The 23719-nt window shown below is 35.6% G+C and overlaps 1 protein-coding gene across 2 annotated transcripts in view; it reads right to left on the reverse strand.

The window, feature by feature from the left end:
- Window positions 1-416: 416 nt before the first annotated feature.
- Window positions 417-23719, reverse strand: part of Znf507 (zinc finger protein 507) — a 35437-nt gene continuing 12134 nt past the window's right edge. For both annotated transcript variants that reach the window (XM_026391238.2, XM_026391237.2), the window contains 3 exons: window positions 21310-21424; window positions 4355-4489; window positions 417-4235 (listed from right to left, as the gene is read on the reverse strand). In XM_026391238.2, coding sequence (XP_026247023.1) covers window positions 3869-4235; window positions 4355-4489; window positions 21310-21424 — 617 coding nt within the window. In that variant the 3' untranslated portion in view covers window positions 417-3868. The remainder of the gene's footprint in view (window positions 4236-4354; window positions 4490-21309; window positions 21425-23719) is intronic.

Consider the following 23719-nt stretch of genomic DNA (forward strand, 5'->3'; position numbering starts at 1 on the left):
AGACATGAGACATTAGACCATGGAATAATGACAAGTGAGAACTCATTGCTGTAATCTCTGGCTTTCAGTAAACAATGCCAACCATCCTAAGTATGACTAGTCTTCAGAACTTTGACCACAGCAGAATTGAAAACATAAGTGTGTGATTTGGAAGACAAAATTAAGACCTACTTAGCAAGGGGAAAAGCTCCAAACTTAGACTGAATTTTAAAAATGATTTCAGAAGCCAAATGCTTTTTCAATTATTTTTGTTTAACAGTTTAATACAAGTCAGCAATAGTTTAAAACATTACTAGAGGGTGATCATAAGCCTTACCTTTGGGAATCTTTTAATTATTTAAATATAGCTATCTAATCAAATCAACATTTCTAAGAACAGACATATGTATAGTTAATAAAACTTAAAGGCAAGTGTTTTTAACAAAAAATTTATTACCAAAATACAATATTAAAGTCAATACATGACAAACTCCTGTAAAGCAAAATAAATTATTCTAACATTGTACAGTATTTCCAAAGGTAGTTGAAGAAGCGCTATAGACCTTGCTTCACTGTTCTGAACAGATAAACTGTTCTACCATGAACACAATCCTAGAGTTTCAGCTTTAAGGCATGCAGCTCAATGTGCAGGATAATTTTACAAAATGCAAATCATCCTATTTTTAATAAGATACAGTGTCAGAATTAACTGTAGTCTTTACATGTCAGTGTTCCAGAAACTTTTATACTTTGGCTATAGAAGCAATGCCTTAGTGTTACACAATACTTATTTCTTAAAAAAATACATGTATTCATATCCATGAATATCAAACTCAAATTTCTATTAAATATATTTTATAGAATATTACTTAGAGCACCTTGCTGTACAATAAAAAAAGATTAAATAAGTGTCTATGAAAACTAAAAATATAAGTCTCATAGAGAAGCCTGCTTGTCTTTGCCAAGCCAAGTACACTACAGGAAGATACAATGTAAACATGGATGCCCACCATTTGCTTTGTGAGAAAAAAAAACAGAAAATCATTATAAAGCCATCAACAGCTACCCTGAAGAAGATGAAACATCTAAATCAAAGGCTTCAGTCAGTGTCACACACGCACTGTCTGGCCACAGAACTTAAGTCTACAGATCAAGAGGAATATAAGCACAGTACTGTTGGAACACTGGGGACACCAACCACATTCTGGATTATTAAAGAAAGGGAGAAAACATCAGAGCCCTGAAAAGTGTTATTTATAATGATCAGAATGCATTATCTCCCTGATTCTCACCTTTGCTGAATTTAGTTTATTTTAAAACTATTTTCACTATCAAATCTTAGTACTGTATAAGTGTTCAGAGCAGAAAACAAACAGTATGAACTCTATATGACAAAAGGTCTAGTAGCAATAAATAATTATTCCTATAAAGGGATTCCCTATTCATTATTTTAATAACTCTTTTCTACAATTATAATTTCATATTTAATCTTCATTATTACTTTTAGAAAACTCAATTGTTCTTGGCAGAAACACATTTAAGCCTTGCCACAAAATAATAATGGGAAGATTTAAAATATTCTTGGTACATATTTCCTCCTGTAGGCCAAGAGAAAGTTTTTATGGACAATTGAAAGCCAGAATCAGGTGAAAGTTTAAGGGGGTTGAACTTCTGGGTTAACTTTTCCCTAAGGGGTAGGGAATTAAATTCATGATTTCAAATGGAATATTTAAGTAACAATCAAAGGAAGTGGTTTAAGAAAATAAAGAGAGGCAATTTAAAAAGTCACACTTGAAATTTTGGGATTTTTTTGGGGGGGGGGCGTTATTAGTATTTTCCAAAGGATTATGGAAAAGTAAAACCAAGGAAAATTCTTCTAAGATTGTTTCTTTTCAGAATAACAAAACTCTATAAAGAAACATTGAGTCATAGTCAGTCACCAGAAATGAAAAATTAATGTACATAGAGTGGCAACAACAATGATGAAAAGGAACCTTTAAAGGATTTTATTTGAATTCAAAATTAAATATAAATGGTTCAATTCTGAAATAGGAGAAAATGCATTTATTTAAATCCATGTATAGTGGATTTGGGAAATATAGTTTAGTATATATAAATTCATTTTATCTTTTCAAAAAGCATATATCAGAAATGAATTAACTTTCACAAATAAATTAAAGCTACCTAAATCAAAGAGCTGCAAAGTTACAGCCAACTGTATGTTTAAATATCATCATCAAAATGAGAAAAATAAAAACAAATTAGACAGTGTTTCAAGATGGCTGGCCCCACTTACATAGTTCCTAATGCTATCTTAAAAATATTAATTCATTTTATTTATACCTGGACTTTGGGAGCAAAATTCTTTCTGAAAACTTTGCCTATATAGTATTCCATTCATGAAACTCTTGCTTTTGGTGTTCTAAGTTTATCAGAGTCACAACCTCAACTCTAAATGTTAGAAATGGATATTCAGAATGTTCATCTGAAATAGCACCATGAAGATGGCGCACTGAATGGTGCACCTGCCTTTTGACTGGAGGCAGAATTTAACAAAAAAATAATGTATAAATAAGTGATCAGAACTACAAAAACAAAACACCCTGTTTTTTTTTCACCCACTGAAACAATTATAATACAAAATATGTAATTAACGAGAAACTTATGTGTATTTGACGGCAAGTTTTACTGCGACAGCACGTTTACTTAGTTTTCCACATCACACTCTAAAACAGAATTTCTTAGAAAGAAATCCTATAGAATTGCCAAATTCTGTTTGCTAATTAAAATTTTTACAAACAACTTGAATTTTTACTATATTTTGGTCACATTTGGTTATTTCTCTTCTGCTAAAAATGTAACTAAATAAAACTTCAGAAAGGAAAATCTCAACAGCAGTACTACGTTTAAGAGTCCTCTGAATTTTCTCCCTCAACTTCATTTTTATCTTAGTGTTCAAACTATTGCTAAGGCCTGATGTAATTTTTCATACTCTGTTGCTGCTTTAAGAGACTCATTCAAATAACAAGGAATCCTCACTTAGCACTGAGGATCAGAAAGCCTATTTAACTATCTAAAGTGTGCTGTGTTCTTCCAGACACTCTGAAAGGAACCTGTGAGAAGTGCCCTGCTGTGCTCAACTAGTCACCAATTCTGTGAACTTGAGATTGATTTGAGTCTGGTTGGAATGAACCCATTTCTTCCTATTCCTACCAAAAACTCACTGTAAATTTAAGACAACAATTTACTTCTTATATGTCTATTTATAATCCAGATTTGGTTTAGAGGTCTTTCTTTTGTTTTTGGGAATAAAGGAACATCCCAGATTGAGTATATGATAAATTCTTATTGAGTATATGATAAATTCAGGGGAAGATACAAGTGGATCATTTCAAAGCCCTCTATCTGCTTCCTTGTAGACTCTGAAAAAAAAAAAAAAAACAACCCTCTAGAAGGTATGTGCCATTCTCACAAGAGACCCAGCGATTCCAGAGCTGGCATGTCAAAAGTAAACACAAGAAAGTTATGCTCTGCTAAGACTGTGACACTTTTATAACAAGTTTTAGAAGAGTTCCTGAAAAGCCCTTTCTTAACTTTTGCTTGCATGTATGTCTAAACTATAATAAGCTTTTAATAATAAATACACTCAACACTAAGAAGGGGTGATAGAGGATTAATACCGATCACATCTTTGTTCCTCCTCAACCTACTTTCCCTCACTCAGAATATTTAAATATTACTGTTTATCCATTTGGAATTAATTTTATTACATCACAAGTTTGGTTCCAAAGTCACACCTGTCATTTCCTCTCACACCAACTAGTTTTTCTGCATCTAGTAGGTTAGTTATCTGACAGCACAAAGGTGAAACTGTGGTTAACTATTCCAGCTAATTTGTGTTTACAGCTGTGCTGTGGTCTTTATTTAGGATGATGTTTACAATTTCACCCTCATGCTCTTTCATATGATCCAAGAGATTTTCTTTGCTGGTTGATTCAAAACCACAAATGCAACAACAGAAGAGCAAAACACAATACTCCATTCCAGGAGGGGCTAGACTGGAGTTCTTTTCTAAACTATATGAGGTATTATTTGTAGGGCTCAGTTTCTCATTCTCATTGGGATCTATGACTTCACTGGGTGCTTGGGAAATCAGCTCGGAGGATGACACCAAATTTTCTGAACTTCCAGTGACAGGATCGGCTCTCTCTTCACTGCTGTTTAATAGAGTTTTTCCAGAGGATTTTCCCAGAACTCTTCAAAACAAAACAAAACACACCAGACCTTGAGTGAGCTACCTATACTGTAGGACTAGTAGTTTTAATTCTAACTTTATTTATATATAGTAATAAAGGGAGGGGGTAGAATCAAATACCTGCCACTTTGTGAAATTGCATCATTAATAGCCTTGTTTACTTGTTCGTAGTTGTAATTTTGGTCACTTGCATGCTTCCACATATGAGACTTCAAAGACGGAGGATGGCTGCACACATACCCACATAGAGAACATCTGAAAGACAGATAAGAGAAAAATCAGAACACTCCCATGACGTTATTTAAAATTTAGAATGATCTGTAATAATGATTATAATCCTTCTGCAGTTTTACTAGATATTTCATATTTCATGGAATCTCAGATGACTGATTCTAAGAGATATGGGATTCAGTCATGTCTTAAGAATGAGTCAATAAATGAAAGAGGCATTTTATAGAGAACTTACAGGAATCATGACATCTTGGATTATTTCAGGTATTATATGATCTTGAAAATATTTCTAACAGTAACATATAAAATCTTGACTCTATATTATTTAATAACATACATAAAGAAACAAAATTAACATTTTATACCACTATATTACTACTTTGTGTGTATGTGGGCGTGATACAGGGGGTTGAACCCAGGGACACTTTACCACTGAGCTATATCCTCAGTCCTTTTTTTTTTTTTTTTTTGTAGTGGGGGATTGAACTCTAGGGTACTTGATTACTGAGCCACATCCCCAAGCCCTATTTTGTATTTTATTTAGAGACAGGGACTCACTGAGCTACTTAGCACCTCATTTTTGCTAAAGCTGGCTCAGAATTCTCAATCCTCCTGCCTCAGCCTCCCGAGCTGCTAGGATTACAGGTGTGTGCCACAATGCCTGGCTTACCCCAGTCCTTTCAGGGGGAAAAAAAAAAAAAAATTTTTTTTTTTTTTAATCTTGACACAGGATCTTGCTAAGTTGACTATGTTGTCTTCAAACTTCCTCCTCAGCCTCCCAAGTTGCTAGGATTATGAGCATGTGCCACTGTACCTGGCTATACCACTCTATTTCTTAATCAAGAAAGCCAAAAGGAAACCAAATGACTTACAACATGAACTTTGCAGATCCACAGAAAATGGAAGTAGTCATGAAAAAGTTTCAACAATTTACATTTCATAAATATAATTGTCTTAATATCTTGCATTAGTAATGTGGTATATTTGTTAAAATTGATGAACCAATATCAACACATTTTTATTAGATCTAATTCACAGTTTATACTAGGGTTTACAGTTTGTACTGTATAATTCTGTTTTGACACCATGACAGTGTTATGCTAGTTCCACTGTCCTTGAAATCCTCATGTTCTATAGACACTGAGCTATCCTTCCTGCCCTCAATTATAGGCAACCACTGATCTTTTTATTGTCTCCACAGTTCTGCCTTTTCCATAATACCATATAATTGGAATCATAGCAATATGCAATTAATGTTTTTCACATCTTGTAGTGGATTGGTAGTCCTTGTTTATTGATAATAACAGATATTATTTGGATGTACCATAGTTTCCTTATTCATCCACCTCCTGAAAGACATCTTAGTTGCTTCTAATTTTTTGCAATTATGAAAACTGTTATGAACATTCATATGCAGGTTTTATGTGGATAAAAGTTTTCATCATATGGGTAAATACCTGAGGGCTTAATTGCAGGACTGTATTATAACACTGCTTATTTTTTTTGGGGGGGTGGGGGTATTAGGGCTTAAACTCAAGGGCACTCAACCACTGAGCCACATCCCTAGCCCTATTTTGTATTTTATTTAGAGACAGGGTCTCACTGACTTGCTTAGCACCTTAATTTTTGCTGAGGCTGGCTTTAAACTTGAGATCCTCCTGCCTCAGCCTGTGCCTGGCAAAACTGTTTATCTTTTTAACCACAAATGTAGTTTTTCAGAAACATTTCTCTTAAAATATAATTAGAAAATCAAATCAGATAACTCATTTGAACTCCTCCCTAAACCAATAAGACACACGGTCAACAAATCTAAAGGCATAAGAGTAAAATAAAACCATTAAATATGGGGAAGGAATATAATCTTCTTCTAACCCATCACCTCTAATTTAACTTTATGATGGAATGCAGCAATATTTCTTTATTAACATGTTCTGAGAATTGGATTCAAGGTCAACAGACTTTGACTTTACAAAATACCACTCTAAGTTTTTTTTTTTTTTTTTTTTTGGTAGTTGTAGATTCACAGAATGCCTTTATTTTATCTGTTCATTTTTATGTGGTGCTAAGGATTGAACCCAGTGCCTCACACATGCTAGGTAAGCGCTCTGCCACTGAGCCACAACCACAGCCCTAGGTTAATTCTTGACAGACCTTTCAGCTGGATGTGGTGGCACATGCCTATAATCCCAGCAATTTGGGAGTCTAAGCCAGAAGGATTGCAAATTTGAGGATAGTCTGGCCAACATACTGAGACCCTGTCAGAAAATTAAAAAATAAAAAGGCTGGGGATGTAGCTCAGTGGTAAGCACCCCTGGGTTCAATCTCTAAAGAAAAAAAAAAAAAACAGTAATGCAATTTCCCTATTAGTGAGGAACTGGCAAAGATGAGTAAGTCTGATAAGATTCTTCATAGATGTGGAAATGCACAATTGATCAAGAGAACGACATACCTGTAACCCCATAAATTCTTAGTTATCTACCCTAAAGACATTCTTGCACCTGTTTACAAGGATACACGTACAAGAATGACTACTGTAGCTGTGAACAGCGCGGGAAAAATGGACATAACCCATAATCAGTTCCTGCACAGGGCCACAGAAATCAATTGGTTTTTCTTCATATAATGCAACATTAGAAAGTCGTTAAAGTCAAAAGAACGAGATTTATACTTTTCACCATGAACCAATGCCAGTAATAATCAGTGAAGAGAAAAAAAATTTTGTGTGGTGCACAATTCAAATATATTGTTAAAAAAAACCCAGTATGTATGTATAACCTGTAAGTTTATGTATATACATGTTTATATGCTGAACACACACACACACACACAAACACATACACACACACACATACACACACAGTTATTTAAAAATGCCCAGAAATGACACATATCAACATCAGGAAAATGGGTTACCCTAGGAAAGAAGAGGTGAAGAAAAGAATAGATGAAGAAGAAAGAAAACGAGATTTTTATTTTTTGGTAGTGGGGATTGAAATTGAACCCAGAGACACTCAACCCCTGAGCCACATCAAAGCCCATTTTATATTTTATTTAGAGACAGGGTCTTGCTAAGTTGCTTAAGAGCCTCAGTAAGTTGCTGAGGCTGAACTTAGCCTCCAAAGCCACTGGGATTACAGATATGTGCCACCGTGCCCAGCAAGGTCTTAGTTTTATCTACAATGTTTTATTTCTTCAAAATGTAGTAAAATGTTTTAAAATGTTCCTTTTCAAAAATACTTTAAAAAATCATTAGCCTATTCTCTTTAAAAATTTATAGTTTGTATTCTAAGCCTTTAAGATTTTACAGCTAAAAAAAAATAAGATTCTATAGCTAGCATCACTGGCTACACACAAAAAAAGTAAACCTAATTAGATGCATCATATTTTAACAAAGCCCAGCTAATCTGTTTTTACTAATATGTTTATAAAAGAGCTGCCATGGTATCACCTCCACTGTTCAACCACTGAATATTGCGTCTGTCTATTGTTTTACTGTCACACTGTAGTGTGTACTACCATGTGCTCACAATCTCCCACTTAAGTGGCTCCGGATCAGTCCCTTGAAAAGAGTGACTGCCCTGAGCCACTGGGGCTTGGCACCCAGGTGACAATGGGCAAGAGATGCTATGTATTTCCAGCTAGTATCTCCACTAACTACAATGCTTCGATACATATTGAATGCGGCAACTTATAATATAAAAATACCTTTTTGTTATGTTTTTTTTTTAGAATTTTTTAATATTTATTTTTTAGTTTTCGGTGGACACAACATCTTTATTTTATTTTTATGTGGTGCTGAGGATCGAACCCAGTGCTCCGCACATGCCAGGCGAACACGCTACCACTTGAGCCACATCCCCAGCCCCCTTTTTGTTTTGTTATACAAAAGGGAAATAGACATGAAATCTTGTTTTTTAGGATTACTTGTGTCCTCAGACTACTGCCCAGAAACCTCAGCAGAAAACTTTTATCCATAATGAGCCACAGAATTCTGTGTATAGCAAAGGATCTCCTGAGTGAAAAGTCAGACTTATACAACCAGAATTTCATACTTTGAGAAAACTGGGTCAAAAAATATTAAAAATTTATCTTATAGAACATCTCTAATGTTACCAAAACTTATTTAAAAAATAAGGATGAGGTATTTAAGTAACTTTTCTTAGAAATAAACTTCTAATTTTAGAATAGTTACAGATTTACAGGAATACTGAGTTCCCCCTATTGTTAACATGTTACATTCGTAAGGAACAGTGTGATATAGTATTAACTGACATCCATACTTTATTCAGATTTCCTGAACTTTTACCTAAATATCCTTTTTCTGCTCCAGAATCCCACCCAGTATTTCACATTGAGTCATCCTGTCTCTTTAGGACCTTCTAGACTGGAACAGTTCTCCTCAGACTTGCCTAGTTTCAATTGACCTTGACAGATATGAGGAACACCAGTCATTTTTTAAATTGCCTCTCATTTGGGGTTGTCTAATGTTTTTTCAGTGAACCTGGGGTTATGGGTTCTTGGGAGAAGCACCAGAGTGGTGAAGTGCCACTGTCATCAACTCATACTATCAATGTGATTTATCATTGTGGATGCTGACCTCAATCACCTGGCCGAGGTCAGGTTTCTCAGTAAGTGACTCTTTCCACACTGTACACTTTGGAAGGAAGTGACCATTTGAAGCCCTTACTTTAGGAGTGGGAGTATTAGCCGCCTCTCTGAGGACAGAGTATCTATAAAAATTATTTGGAATTCTCCTGCACTAGTGATTTGTCTCTTCTCACCCACTTATTTATTTGTTCAATCATTATTTCTATCGATATTGGCACATGAATAACTACTTACACTGTTGGACAGAATTCAGTTCATTGCTAACATCATTCCAGCTTTGATCACTTTCCATTGGTCCCTCTGTCCTGTTGATTTTGTCATTTTGTTGGTTCAGTACTTTGTTACTTGCTGGTGCTACGAGATGCACAGGATTATCATTTCTTTAGTTTTTAACTAGTGAATGATATTAGAAACCTAGACTTGGGGGCCAGTGAACTACTTTCATTTTGTAGTGATATTTTTTTTCTTTTTTGTTTTATTTTCTTTTTTTTTAATTTTATTTTTTTTATTGGTTGTTCACAACATTACAAAGCTATTGATATATCATATTTCATACATTAGATTGGAGTGGGTTATGAACTCCCAATTTTACCCCAAATGCAGACTGCAGAATCACGTCGGTTACAAATCCACAATTTTACATAATGCCCAATTAGTAATTGTTGTATTCTGCTACCTTTCTTATCCCCTACTATCCCCCCTCCCCTCCCCTCCCATCTTCTCTCTCTACCCCATCTACTGTAATTCATTTCTCTCCTTGTTTATTATCCCATTCCCCTCACAACCTCTTATATGTAATTTTGTATAGCAATGAGGGTCTCCCTTCATTTCCATGCAATTTCCCTTTTCTCTCCCTTTCCCTCCCATCTCATGTCTCTGTTAAATGTTAATCTTTTCTTCCTGCTCTTCCTCCCTGCTCTGTTCATAGTTGCTCTCATTATATCAAAGAAGACATTTGGTATTTGTTTTTTAGGGATTGACTAGCTTCACTAAGCATAATCTGCTCTAGTGCCATCCATTTCCCTGCAAATTCTATGATTTTGTCATTTTTTATTGCTGCATAGTACTCCATTGTGTATAGATGCCACATTTTTTTTTATCCATTCATCTATTGAAGGGCATCTGGGTTGGTTCCACAGTCTAGCTATTGTGAATTGTGCTGCTATGAACATCGATGTGGCAGCATCCCTGTAGCATGCTCTTTTAAGGTCTTCAGGGAATAGTCCGAGAAGGGCAATAGCAGGGTCAAATGGTGGTTCCATTCCCAGCTTTCCCAGGAATCTCCAAACTGCTTTCCAAATTGGCCGCACCAATTTGCAGTCCCACCAGCAATGTACAAGAGTACCCTTTTCTCCACATCCTCGCCAGCACTTGTTGTTGTTTGATTTCATAGTGGCTGCCAATCTTACTGGAGTGAGATGGTATCTTAGGGTGGTTTTGATTTGCATTTCTCTGACTGCTAGAGATGGTGAACATTTTTTCATGTATTTGTTGACTGATTGTATATCCTCCTCTGAGAAGTGTCTGTTCAGGTCCTTGGCCCATTTGATGATTGGGAAAATTGGAAATCCATATGCAACAAAATGAAACTGAATCCCTTTCTCTCGCCATGCACAAAAGTTAACTCAAAATGGATCAAGGAGCTTGATATCAAATCAGAGACTCTGCGTCTGATAGAAGAAAAAGTTGGCTCCGATCTACATACTGTGGGGTCGGGCTCCAAATTCCTTAATAGGACACCCACAGCACAAGAGTTAATAACAAGAATCAACAAATGGGACTTACTTAAACTAAAAAGTTTTTTCTCAGCAAGAGAAACAATAAGAGAGGTAAATAGGGAGCCTACATCCTGGGAACAAATTTTTACTCCTCACACTTCAGATAGAACCCTAATATCCAGAGTATACAAAGAACTCAAAAAATTAGACAATAAGATAACAAATAACCCAATCAACAAATGGGCCAAGGACCTGATATTTTTTTTTCTGATTTCAAAAATTTATCATAGAAGCCGGGTGTGGTGGTGCATGCCTATAATCCCAGCTGCTTATGAGGCTGAGACAGGAGAATCATTGAGTTTGAAGCCAGCCTGAGCAAAAGCAAGGTGCTAAGCAACTCAATGAGACCCTGTCTCTAAATAAAATACAAAAAATAGGGCTAGGTGTCAAGTGCTCCTGAGTTAAATCCCCGTTACGCAACCCCCCCCCCAAAAAAATGATTGTAGAAAATTAGAAATATCCAGGAAAAAACACAGAAAATAAAAGTCACAATTTTATCAATAGATAAAAAACCAATATTATCTTTTAACATATTTTCTAATATCTTAAAATACATATAGAATTTTTATAAAATCGGAATCATGCAAGCCTACTGTTTTATTAATATTCCATTCCCTAGTATGACTTAAACTTTCCATAATAACATATTTAACAGATGCCTTGTATCCTATCATTGAGTGGAACTGACAGAATTCTATCCACCAAGTCTCTATTGTTTCAAGCAAAAAACAGTTACTACGGTTTAGTTAAATGTTACCAGTCCCCCACCAGCATTGTTCAAATTTCAGTTACTAACTGGTACAGATATGCTAAATGACTAACTGTACAGTAGTAAGTTCATTGGTAGCTTTCAGTTCATGACTTCAACACAACTGTAGCATCGTCAGTGAACAGTCAATTTGTTCCTTTCAAAGTCTGTCCAAATTGGTCACTATGTTTCTAGTCAGTTCCCTCACAGTCAGCAAAACATACAGTTTGTGTTGCGTCCTTGTCTCTCAGTGATATACCCACTTTTAAAAAATGGATACTCAAAAAGAGGGAATTGGTGGAAAAAAAATGGAAGTGCAGGAAAAAAACCTGAAAGAATAATGCTGGAAGCAAAATTAGAAAGAAATGTCAATGGAATGATAGAACAAATAATTGACCAATAGGAAGGCTGACACTGTGGCCATGGAAGAAACCCTGGATGTACAGCAAGAGGATAAAATAGAAGGTGACCTTAATGGCACAAATAAAGAATATGGTTGCCAGAGGAAGTGATGTTGTCAAGATATTCCACATGGAAGAAGCTCTTGGAGAAGTTTTAAGATACTGAAGAGCAAAGGATAAAATGTCTAAAGTGGATCCAAACTTACAAAGGACAACTGACAATCTGCCACAGAATAGAAAAGATGCTCACTTCCCTGTATTAAGGAAGAATGCAAGCCCAGTTCAAACTATTCTTGGTAAGTTTTTTTTTGTACTGAGAATTGAATCCAGGGGTGCTTAACTACTGGCCACATTTCCAGTCCTTTTAATTTTAAAATTTTGAGACAGGGTTTTACTAAGTTGCTTTAGAGCCTTGCTAAGTTGATGAGGCTGGTTTTGAACTTGCAATCCTCCTGCCTCAGCTTCCCTAGCTGCTGGGATTACATACATGTATGCACCACCACACCAGCCTTGGCAAGTTTTTTTTTACAAAGAGATTAAAAAAAAAAAAAACCTTCTGAATAAATCTAAATTTTAAATTATAGTATGCTATGGACTACATCTATATGGTCCCCCAAATTCACATTTTGAAACCTAAACTGTCAAGGTGATGATATTAAAGAGATGAGGCCTCTGGGAAGTGACGAGGTTATGAGAGTGGAGCCCTTGTTATGAGAGTAGTGCCTTTATAAAAGAGGCTGAGGGAGCTTTTGTGGCCCCATTACACCATGTGAGGATTCAGTAAGGCACCATCTCTGAAGAAGAGCACAATCCCTTACCAGACATCAAATAGGCTGGTCCCTTGATCTTGGATTTCCCAGAATTCAGAACATAAGAAATAAATTTTCATTTATAAATTACAGGGTCTAAGGTATTTTGTTACAGCAGCCTGAATGGACTAAGGTACAATGTATTAAAATATATTTCACACTATATTTATAATAATTGACAACAAGAAAAAAGGTCACAGAACAATTATAATTTCCCTATTAATTATTAGAATTACTTTGCATGGTTTCAACTTGCGTGGTCATATTTATGGTCTCACACTATTGTATAAACTATACATATATGTGTGTATATACATATACTCAGACAAAACAAGAAATTTATAAGATAGTATACATAAAGAAAGCCTCAAAACACTACTTAGGTACAGAATACATAACTTGAGAGATGAAAAAGCCCATAATTGGGTAAAGTTCTTAATTCTTCCTAAATTAATACAGAACCTTAACATTACAATACTAATTTTAAGAGACTAGGCAAGCTCATTCTGAAGTTCATATTTGCATGCATTTATCACTCATTCAAAATAACAAGAAAGTGAATTACCTACAAAATCTTCATACTTAACTCCACTTCTTTACTTCTCCCATAGAGTTTGGTTTAATTTGAATACACAATTGAAAAAAATGTTTTATTATGAAACACATTGTAAAAAGAGTGGTTTAAGGTGTATATGCAGTTCAGAAAATAATAAATACTATACACAACACCTGCTAAAGGGGAACATTACCACCACTGCAGGAGTTCTTTATGTGTTTCCCCCAAGATCTCATAAACCTTCTTCCCCAATCGAGGCACTGACTTTCTGAATTTTTAATTTTATGATTTGCTTGTCTTCTCTCAGTTTTACCTCTCTGTATCTCTGAACTCCTATTTGTTTTCATGTCTTTGAGTGTAAAGAGAATATTTTATGTATTCTTTGGTGACCTGCTTAGCTCAGTATTTTTGAGATTCAACCAAGTTAACAGGCTTACAGAGAACCTGCTTTTCTTTTAATTTTTACTTGTGCAGTCTCTCAATCTCCGTATTAGAATGTGAAAAGGTTTTTAATATTCATCTAGCATTGTGGTTATCTTTGTATGGCGAGCTTGAGGTTATCTAGTCTGCTGTCTGAAATGGGAGCTCTCTGTTTATTAGTTTAAATTGCTGAGTCAATTTTTGTCCTGCTCAACTGGTCAGCAAATGCTGTGTTTATTTAAAACCTTTTCTGATGATATGACCTATATCCCTTATACTCAAATGAAATATACAGGCAAGTACAAAGATAAATTCTAAAATACTACTTGTATAATTTCCTTATCTTTTTTAATGTAGATCTGATGTAAAAGTGGGATTACACTATAGATTTTCAATCCTGTTTTGCTAATGCTGAGTATTTTCTCATTAAAATTATGCATTTTCAATGGGAATATAATGTTCCATCCTAAAGCATCATAAATTATCCATTTTACTCATTATATAGCTAGAATTTTAAAAATCGTTTTTGCATTATAAATAATACTATAACAAATACCTTGTACATCAAACTAAAAACATTGTTGATTATTCTTTAGAATAAAGTCTATTTCTCTCATAAAATTCTTGAAAAGAAAACAAAGAAGTGCACACTCACAGTTAAGAAACAGAACATTACCAATGTACTTTTGAGACTCCCTATGTGCCCCAAACCTTGATGGCCTCCGCATTCCTGGACTGCTGGACAGACTTTTTAAGCCTTGTATTTGTTAGCATTTACTATGTCAGGGAGAAACCAGGTATAATGAAATATGTATATTTAATTAATAATGGATATTTATGTAAGCAGTGAGCCACACATTTTAGCAGTAAATGCTCAAGTTTCTTTTAGAAGTTTGTGAAGAACAAGTACAGCGTTCTTCAAGATTTTGAGAATAGTTAAAATTCACTACCAGAAATGCTCTTTTGTGACGTGGTTAAATGTTGCTGATGTGACTAATCAATATCCTTTAATATGAATAAGTCCTTAAAATCTTTTTTAAAGGGAGAAGAAAGGGATAAAGTGTGTGCTTGACAAATAAGCCCTAATTTCATGAATACCTTCCTTTCAGGCTATTCTGGGGGCTGGGTTGTGGCTCAGTGGTAGAGTGCTTGCCTAGCACATGTGAGACACTGGGTTCGATCCTTAGGACCACATAAAAAATAAGTAAGTAAAATAAAGGTATTGGGTCCACCTACAACTAAAAAAGTATTTTAAAATTAAAAAAAAAAAAAAAGAAGGCTATTCTGAAGGAACACTAACAATGGTGAACATTCATGTCTGGATCTAATCTAAGTATGGAAGGAAAATTGAGAATCAACTGATAACATTAATCACTAAAGTGATTTTCAACTGATTAAATAAGAAAGGATATTACAGGAGAACCTCAACTTCAAAGTTGCATAAGGTGGCCTAAATTCATTTATACTCCCTTTTAACCATTTTATTTTTTTGAATCCAGAGGGGCTTAACCAGTGAGCCACATCCCCAGTTCTTTTAATTTTTTTTATTTTGAGACAGGGTCTCATTAAGTTGCTGAGGACCCTGCTAAATTGCTGGGGCTGGTCTGGGACTTTTGATTCCCCCTGTCTTAGCCTCTCAAGTTGCTGAGATTATAAGCATGTGCCACCATGCCCAGCTGCGATCCTCCTCTTTTAAGAATATGCTTCCTTTAGTTAAATTTTCTTATTTTCCATTCCCTTCTCACTTCTCCTATACAATTCCAGGGAGCAACCCAAATTTTATTAGCATAAAAAAATTAGAGAAAACCATTATTACATCATCATCCTGGCTTATATACTTCACCATACTTGTTTTCTGAAATTCTCCTTATTGTCTACCTTCTTTCATGAAGATGCAAATTTCACAATCATGTGTTTTACTGAGTTGGAAAGGGAAGAGCTGACTCTATTCCATTGTGACCAAAATACATGTAGTACCCAGGGAAAGGAAAAATGACAGAAAACATGTTTTAAAAAAGAAACTATGTCTAATAAACCATTTCTAACCACTGTGTCCAACAGCCCAGCAACATCCACATTTCCATTTAGATAACTTACTTTTTCCTAGCCCACCCTGTGCACTGTGTGTGTGGGGAAACCCAAAGTAAAACAAAATCATCAAAAGTAAGCAGCAGCATGGTTACATTTACTATGATATCACCTGTCACAATTTTGTTTTGATCCTTTGGTAGAGCTGCCAAATGCTCCTGATAGAGCCATTTGGTACTTAATTATTCTAGTCTATCAAGGCAAAGTCAGATATCTGACATGAGAAGAAGAAAGAACACCCTGGCAGCTTAGCTCGGCAGTCCTGGTAGCCTGTCAATAAGGCCATTGCTGGAGCAAAGCTTTGGAATGCCAGAACCAACAGAATTTCCATGTTAATCAATAATATTCCAACCATCTGTATAAAGATGATCTCTTCCCCATGCAGAAAAACTGTATTTTGGCAGCTAAAAGAAAGCCAATGTAGAAAGTCAAGGTTTGTTTTAATCAGCTTTTTCATTGCTGTGACCAAAAGACCTGACAAGAAAAATTAGAGAAAAAGTTTATTTGGGGGCTCACAGTTTCAGCGGTCTTAGGCCATAGATAGCGGGCTCCATTCCTTGGGGCTTGAAGTGAGACAGAATATAAAGGCTGAATAGTGTGGCAGAAGAAAGCAGGTCAGCCAGGACATGGCCACCAAGAAGCAATAGAGAGACTCCACTCACCAGATATAAAATATATACTCCAACAGCACTCCCCCAGGGACACACCCTCTCCAGCCACACTCTACATTCAGTCACAACTCAATTAATCCCTATCAGAGGATTAATTCACTGATAGGGTTAATGCTTTCATAACCCAATCATTTCGTCTCTAAGCCTCATGCATTGTCTCACACATGAGCTTTTGGGGGTTACCTAATATCTAAACCATAACTAGATTTCTTACAACTTGGGTAAAAAACTTGGGTCTGAATTTTTCTACAGGCTTTCCTCCATTGCTAGTAAGTCCCCAGACTCCAGGATGCTGGTTAAAATAATCCTATTTCCCAAGCCTGGGACTTTAATTGGTGAGTCTCTAGATCTGGTCAAATTAGGAACAGTTGCTGTGAGGGGTATCAAAGAAAAAAGAAGTTGAGTGAGTGTTTTACAAGTATGGGGCAACTCATAGGATATGAACATACACACAAAGATTTCAAAAGAAATCTTGCAACAGGGTTTGTCTTATTACACTCAATTTATTTTCTATGCAGAGAGAGAGAGAGAGAGAGAAAGAGACAGAGAGACAGACAGACACTGTTAAGAGATTTGGCAACCAAACTTGGTGTTTGGACTTTGTTAGGCTCCTAATATAAACAAATAAACATTTAGGGGAAATTGGGTATTTTTGGACCGTGTATCAAAATTGGACCTGTATTAAAATAATTTGAGCTGGAAGTGGTGGTACCTGCCTATAATCTAGCAACTTGGGAGGCTGAGGCAGTAGGACCACAATTTTGAGGCCAGCCTCTGTAATGTAGGGAGGCCCTAAGTAACTTAGTGAGACTCTGTCTCAAAACAAAAAACAAATAGGGGTAGAGATATGGCTCAGTGGTAAAGTACCTCTGGGTTCAATCCCTGGTACCAAAATGTAACAAAACCAAAATGATTTGACATATATATATGTATGTATCTCTGTGTATGTGTGTATGTGTATATTTGGGCAACTCTTTTATACCATGAAATATTTATTTTCAATAATAAATTTTACAGTAAGTTTATAGAACCAAAGCCATTTTATACATGAGATAACCTGAGGCACATATCAGCAAGCATTTACTGAGTAACTATTATGTGCGAGGCAGTATGTTGAATGATTTAGTGCAAAGTCCACCCTCTATGTCAAGTTTTACCCCGAACAGTGTTTTGGAACCTAAATATCAATATAATTATGTTGCTAAAGGAAAATGGGTTAAATGGTATATGGTTAGAAAACAACTTGGTGACCACAGGAAAAGATTTTATTCTCCACAAAGGCAGTATTAGGGAATGTAAATGGAAAGCAGGGGATTCTAGTTCTGCAACATTAAACCAAAAACAATCTACTGTTTGAAAATTCTGAAATTTTCTTTCAGAAAAATTTGGGGGCCACTGTTATATCAGGTATAACTACAATTGGTGTGTGGTTAACATAGAATAAACACAAAGTTAGCTGAGTCTTGCAAAGATTGGGATAGGATGATGTCATTTTAATCTCTCCCGGTCCTTACACAGAATGGTTTGAGATGATCTCATGACTTCATGAGCAGGAAGAACCAGTCCCTTCAACATAACAGAAAACATTCTGGGGCTTCATGAATATAATCTCATTCAATCCTTGCAAAGCCTTATGAGCCAAGAAGTATTCTCCCCAGTTTCATATGGGACATAAGACTGAAATAACATCCCCAAGGTCACTGGGAGGGCACAGGAAGTTTGTGGTTCAGGCCTGGGTCTTTTAAGCATCAGTACTTCCCATGACACTGGATTGTCTCTGAAGCAGTCAGACAGCATGGGGACCTCAGCAGTGACAGTGTTTCCACCTGGGCATAACATTTCTCTTTTAAAATAAGCTATGCCTGACTACCCAGGAAAAGGATTCTTTGTTTCCCAAATGATAAGACAAGTCAGCATTTTCTTTCTTTTTTAGTTAACCAATGAATCACTGGGAAGGGATAAAGACAAACCTGGGCCAGTGACTATTAGGCAAGTACTGTTTCCTGGCTGCTTATTATGTGCTGGCACTTATTATGGCATTTCATAGACTCTTCACCACCTCAATTATCTTCATTTTATAAATGACAAAACCAAGCAAAGAGAGGGGACACAGTTTGCTCAAGGTTACAGATCCCCTAAGTGAGCTTGCTCACCCGGGACTCTCTGTCCCCACAGCCAGGACTCTTCACACATAAAGCTGTATTGTCCAGATTATACAAAAAGATTGAGTGAAGGACTAGAAAGGCAAAATAAAAAGCAAGGCAAGAGGAAGAAACAGGTGTTGCCACTGCAGATATCTATTACACAATGGGCACATATCAATACATGAAGAAGCTTTTGTGCCCTGGAAAAAGAATAGTTGTGCAACAAGACATTTTGCTGTGTAAGAAATTCACCACTGCTTCTTATGAGCATGTTTCTTAACAAAATGTAGGAACCAGAAATGCTTAGAGTATGGATTCTGAGAAAACCGACCCAAACTCTGATCATAAGTGAACCAGGCAACAAAACTGAATGAAGTAGGTGGGAAATAAGATAGGAAAACTACTGTGACCTTTAGATTAAGGCTCAGCTCGTGGCAAACTATATGAAAGTGAAAAGAAAGTTCTAGAAACATACTGGAATAGAACACGTTAATTTATAATGCTCTGCAGACTACAAATCCCATTACGACAGAGGAGGATACATATTTAAAGAATTTAAAGGAGGTTAAAAGGAGTCACAAGGTTATAGATAATGAGATGCTACATGAAGAAGGTTCTCATAGGATGTTGTCCACTGGTAGGAAGATCTAAGGATAACTGCAACCAATCCAATGAGCCTATGACTATTTTAAGAACATAAGAAAACATCCCTAAGACACCAATAGCTACCAAAATGAGTCTTATAAGACTCATCAATTTAGGTCAACACAAAATACTGCATAGAATCAGAAATCAATTATTATGAGTCTCTTTTGTAAATTTATCATTAAAATCCGTAAGTTCCCAATAAGGAACCAACTGAAAAAAAAATTTATCATTATATACAGGTTGAGTGTACCTTACTTGAAATGCTTGTGACTAGAAGTCTTTCAGATTGCATATTCTTTCAGTTTTAGAATATTTGCATATGATAACGAGGTATCTTGGAGATGAGATCCATTTCTAATCAAAAAATTTATCTGTTTCATATATACATTATACATATAGCCAGAAGGTAACTTTACCCCATACTCTTCTTTGTGCACCTGTGTTTTGGCTTTAATTCATTGTATGTGGTCACGTGTGGAATTTCTACTTGTGGCATCATGTTAGCACTCAAAAAGTTTTAGATCTTTTTTTGTGTGTGGTGCTAGGCATGTGCTCTTCCAATGAGCTTTACTCCCAGCCCTGGACTTTTGGATTAACCTGTACTTGAGAGAAGTGTTTGTCTACAAGCTCCATGATAAAAAGATGATGTCTCTTCTCTTATGAATACAGTCTCAGAGCCTAGCACAGTTCCTGGAACAAAATATTTGTTCAATGTTTCTGAGTGAATAAATGAACAGTCTAATTCTAGACCCAGAAACTATCTCTGCCCAAATCATGTGAATTTGGCATGGTACATCATTGCATTTGAGAACAAAGACACAAAACATTAAGGCAGAGCTTTCTCCTTATATCAGAAAATACTAGTATCTCCAGTTTCTGTGATGTTCTCCCAGTATGAATCATAAATGAAATATGTTCACTTCCACTTATCATACCTTACATAGAATTTAGGACACTGAGTTACCATTAATAATGGCCTTCATTATGCTCTGGAAAAAAAATCTTTCTTAGGAACTGTAATTTTGAAAATACTACAAATGAAAACAAAGATGCTGAGGTCAAGATCAAATACCTTCCACTAAGCAACTTAGTAAGACCCTTTCTCAAAATAAAAAATAAAAAGAACTGGGGATGTGGCTCAATGGTTAAGTGTCCCTGGGATTCTGGGTTCAATCTCTGGTATTCAAAAAAAAAAAAAAAAAATTAAAGGGGCTCAGTGGCAGAGCACCCCAGTATCAAAACAACCAAAAACAACAACAACAACAAAAAAAACCCACCATATATATAGAGAACTCCTTGCTATAGGCCCAAATAATGACATTTTATGGCATAGTGTGTCAGGTTTTCAAGTAGATTAACAGAGCAACTTTTCCACACTCATTTGTGTCATATCTATTAAACTTGGGAAAAGAGTTGAAACCTGAAAAAATGTTTTGATGAGTGGTTAAACTATGGCCTAGAACTATCAGTCACAGAATTTGGTTAAGTTCTGATGTAGGAATCTTACGTTACACTGTAGCTTCAGGTAAAACAAACCACATTTGGACACTTGGAGAAACTCTGTAAAACATCTGTATCTTCACATATTTATTTTGCAGTACTGAGTATTGAACCCAGAGCCTTGTACATGCTAGGCAAGCACTCAACCACGGAGCTATACTTCTAGCCCACGCCTGTGCGTTTATTATATGCAAACAACAGTTTATTCTCAAAAAGCAAAGTTTATTTAAGAAATAATGATTTCTGTTTATCAGAATCCTGACTGAGAATGCTTATATTTTCTCTAAATACAAGGTGTAATTAGTTTTTATGAAAAATCAAGTAATAAAATTAAATTATTATATAGGACAGTTAAATTACTCTTTTGCAGTGAATTTTACTTTTAAATATTAAGGATTAATTATTTCTATTTTACTTATTTACTATACAAAATTTTAATATAAATATTGAAATTCCAGGATCATCACACTTACCTGTATGGCTTGTCAGAGTTATGAATTCGTCTGTGGTTTCTGACACCAACATATGTTGTACTTGTATAATCGCACACATCACATCTATACTGTTTCTGGGTTGAAGACTTACTCCCTAGACAAGGTATTTCAGAGTTTCAAAGATAGGTTTTAATAAGATTCAAATGACAGCATTTACATTCATTCCGTTGTAAATGAATATTTATACACCAGAGAGTACTATCATTTTAATCAAGGTTTTCTTACTGTTTAACAAGTTTGAAGTGGCTTTATAGATTGTGCTGTACCTAGACTATCAGCAGATATAAACTGATCATCATCTGATCTGTACACATAGATAAGGCTGGGCTGGTTTCTGCAAAACCTTATAAAAATTTCTAAAGTATACTGAATTTGCTTCCAGCTGCCCTGCTGGCTGTATAGCAGTTATATTAATCAGAGATCCACTTTGATCAGAAAGGTGTTAAGTCTAATCAGCATTGGATACAGTATCCTAAGGAAACACTGGTTTGAAAATCAGCTGTAATTTATTATAATCCAATATTACAAACTTTAACCACAAGTCATATATAGTAAATTCAATATAAAAAGCCTAAGCTGGGTGTGGTGGCGCAAGCCTATAATCCCAGCTACTTGAGAGGCTAAGGCAGGAGAGGAATGAAAGTTTGGGGCTAGCCAGGACTATATAAGTTTTCTCACCCTGTGCATTTACAGGTTACAGCTGTCAGCTATCAATTCAACATAAGAAGAAAAGCAACTGCATATTTTGAGGGGCTCTATTAACGTAGAATAATTACATTTAATAAACTGACACTTTACAGGGACAAAGACTATAAATACACAAGTTCTCTGAAATGCAGGAAATATGGATCCAATGGAAACAGACCATATTACTAACTCATTCTGCAACAATAGGGCTGAGTAATTAAGTGTGAAAATACAAGTTGAATAACTTGATCAAATGAAACTGTTTCCTTAAGATATCTGATGCTTTATTTATTCACTGTCAGCATAAAATCCACAGGCTATTCCTACTCAGAATGCTTTATATTCAGGAACAAAGCAAGCATTTAAGCTCAAGAATCAGGCAGAGCAGGAAGAGCTATGTGTCCCCTGGCAGGAAGAAAGCTTAGGTAAAACACAAGTAACAGGGTGTAAGAGCAAACTTAGTGGTACAAAAGAAAACTTGCACTGAAATTTTAACAAAAAAAATCCTTGTTATATTTAAACTCTTTAAAATTAAAATTTTCTTTGCCTAATAAATACTGCCAGGCAGACAAAATATCCTAATTTCCTGGTATAAATCTATAACATTAATACATGTACTAATCATAATTATAATCTAAGTATTGCTCTTAATTGGCAGGTTAAAAACTTGGACTTGATTATAAATGGCACTGTTCCAAATATAGTTTAAAAAAAACCTGAAAAAATGAAGTGTGAAATATTGGATAATGGTTTTGTGTGAAAAATATTACAGATCAATGACAACTAATAAAACTGACAGATGGAAAAACTTAATATAGCACAGAATGAGAGCCTGTGCTACTTCAAGCAAATGTTTCCAATGAAAAAGAAGATTGGATTTAAAGTTCAAAAACTTGGGCTTAGTCCTTGCTCTGCCACTTACTACCAGTATGATTATAGGTAAATTATTTCACCTCTTGAGGTCTCAAGTTTTCTTATCACAAAACAGAAATACTAGAATCTCATGCATGGTTTAGTAAGTCATGTATTTTTTCTTCACCAAAGTATGTACATTTACTTGCTTCTCTGGGTAGTATCTGCCTTGTTACTGAGCTGTAGATTCTTTGAGGGTAAGGATCTACCCGTTTGGTTTGCACTGAATCCCTAAGGATTGGCAAATTGTGGGTTTCTGAGAAAGGTCAATTTAACTGAATTTCAAGAATAAACACCATGCCAAAGTGCTTTGCTTCACAGGGCCACTGATGGATTTTGAAGATATACCCATCAGTCCAGTTCTGACTTCTTCACTGGGCTGGATTCCTCAAGGGCAAAGATGCCCGTCATTGTATATCCAGCACCTGGCACTACTCTAGAGGGGCATGCCATGCCTTCTGGATGAAGGAATGCCTGAAGTACAATTACACTGGACCTATGTGTTGAAAGTTATGTCCAGAGGTATCGGTGGTATAATAATGGGCAGACTGGGGATCAAAGGAGACATACATCTCCTCTCTTGTTTAATAAGTTGACTAAGTGGTTAAAGAAGTTTTAACAAAATATGACTTGAAAAGTTGTTCTGTCATCTGTCAACCAGATTTCAAAATAGCTAATATTGAATTAATAAAGTACCTATCCAGGTGGAAGTATGCAGGAAGCTATTGGCAACCTGCACTGTTTTATACTACTATGACAAAGAATAGGCAAGGAAGTTTGCAGGGGTAGG

The sequence above is a fragment of the Urocitellus parryii genome, chromosome 15 (genome assembly GCF_045843805.1).
Source record: "Urocitellus parryii isolate mUroPar1 chromosome 15, mUroPar1.hap1, whole genome shotgun sequence".
NCBI classification, from domain to species: Eukaryota; Metazoa; Chordata; class Mammalia; order Rodentia; family Sciuridae; genus Urocitellus; species Urocitellus parryii.